This window comes from Meleagris gallopavo, unplaced genomic scaffold (genome assembly GCF_000146605.3).
Source record: "Meleagris gallopavo isolate NT-WF06-2002-E0010 breed Aviagen turkey brand Nicholas breeding stock unplaced genomic scaffold, Turkey_5.1 ChrUn_random_7180001888014, whole genome shotgun sequence".
Classification (NCBI taxonomy): Eukaryota; Metazoa; Chordata; class Aves; order Galliformes; family Phasianidae; genus Meleagris; species Meleagris gallopavo.
In genome coordinates, this window is record NW_011151844.1 from 1 (window position 1) to 1,669 (window position 1,669).

The window sequence follows — 1,669 nt, forward strand, 5'->3', positions numbered from 1 at the left end:
ATATAGACAAGTTAATAAGACGATGTGCAAGAAATCATGAAAAAAAAAAGTATCAAGACAGAATAGAAGGGTTTTTGGTTTGTTTGTTTGTTTGTTCTTAAGATCACACGTAATTCAAATACGTAGAAGGATTTTGTGTATTTCTGAAGATTTCTGTAAAAAAAGTTTTCAGTCTTATTCTTTCTACAGGATATTCAAAGCAATTATAACACATCAATTACCTCATTAAGTAATTTTTCAAAAGCTGTTAGAGATGTGCATGTACAGCAGTTCTTACTCAGCACATGACGTAGCATTCACTATATGAACTGCTCAAAAAACTAATTATGAACTTCAAAGGAATTCTCACTAAAACCAGTCACAACACTAACAGTAAACAACAGAAATATTTTGCATGCTATAAAAAGCTGAAAATGATGAATTGAAAATTCCAGTGTTTGCAAATGTGTTCAAATCAGACAGACCAAACAAGGAGGCTGTATCAAAATTCTTTTGACTGATATTGTTAATTTTTAAGTTCTAATTTTAGACCGGGCATGTATAGATGCACTTCCTTATAAAGACAGAAAACCACAATGCCAAACAGTCTAGAAGAAATACGCAAACTGTAGACACGTTCATTTCTAGTAAAATTGATATGATTATAGTTAATTCACATAAAAGCAAACATTATTACAAAATAATGTTCTTAAATTATAATGAAGTATGCTGAGGTAGAAAACCATACTGACCATCAGTACTGGAGAGCTCTGTCTGTGGACATGTCATAAGTTTGGCCACGCAGTGAAAAACAAGTTCTCTCTTCTCTTCCTCAATTAAAAAGGGTGATAGGCACTGAAGTGTATGCAATCTGCCCTCTGTTAATGGCAGAAACCTATTCAAACAAGCAGAAATTCAAAAATAAACTCAAAACTTTAACTAGTAAACAAAATGATAACTGCTTCATATTGATCTAGAGGCCACTTAACAGCCTGCAACGTAACTAATCCCACACACTATACAACATTTCATTTTTGCATATCACATATATATATGACCAAATTTTCAGTCTTCAAATGTTGATCATCAGAATCAGTATCATTTAACATCAGCAATATTTGCAATGTCTATTTTGTTTAAGAGATGACAGGCAACAGTATTTAGATACCCTTCGCTCGTCTTAAAAAGCTTTTTCATCTCATAGGATACAGCGTCTTCTCCATGAATCACTTTGGCCATGGTTAAGGACCAGAGTCTTCCGTGTTCCTCTGATCTTCAAAAGAAGAAAATAGATCCTAGTTAATATACACATAACATGAACAGTTCACCACACAAGCGTTTGGATGAAATATGAAACAATATACATAAGGAAAAACTATAGCATTTAACAGAAGTGCTTAACAGTCAATACTCTACACACTGCAAAGTATAAAGACAGAGCTAAGGGCTGTACTGTGGTTGAGGTTTTACTTGTTCTTACATACCTATCAAATATTGTTTGCTGAAGGTTAGTTGTATTACTGAGTGCACTGAACTTCTCATATGTGATGTGCATTTCTTCTAACATATGTAGATATTCCAGAAGCAGATAAGGAGGATTCTCCAATTCTTCAATCCATTGTAATGAATACAACAGTTCTGCAACTAATTCAACAACAAAACCAACTGCTGAGTATATTCAATGGATAGG

At 33.4% G+C, this 1,669-nt stretch overlaps 1 protein-coding gene across 1 annotated transcript; it reads right to left on the bottom strand.

Moving 5' to 3' along the window:
- Positions 1 to 693: 693 nt before the first annotated feature.
- LOC104916334 (E3 ubiquitin-protein ligase listerin-like) lies at positions 694 to 1,650 on the bottom strand. Its single transcript, XM_010727382.3, has 3 exons — positions 1,464 to 1,650; positions 1,148 to 1,252; positions 694 to 874 (listed from the first exon to the last, which is right to left on the bottom strand). The coding sequence occupies exons 1-3, from the start codon at positions 1,544 to 1,546 to the stop codon at positions 694 to 696; spliced, it is 369 nt and encodes a 122-aa protein (XP_010725684.2). The 5' UTR covers positions 1,547 to 1,650.
- Between the last annotated feature and the right edge of the window lie 19 nt (positions 1,651 to 1,669).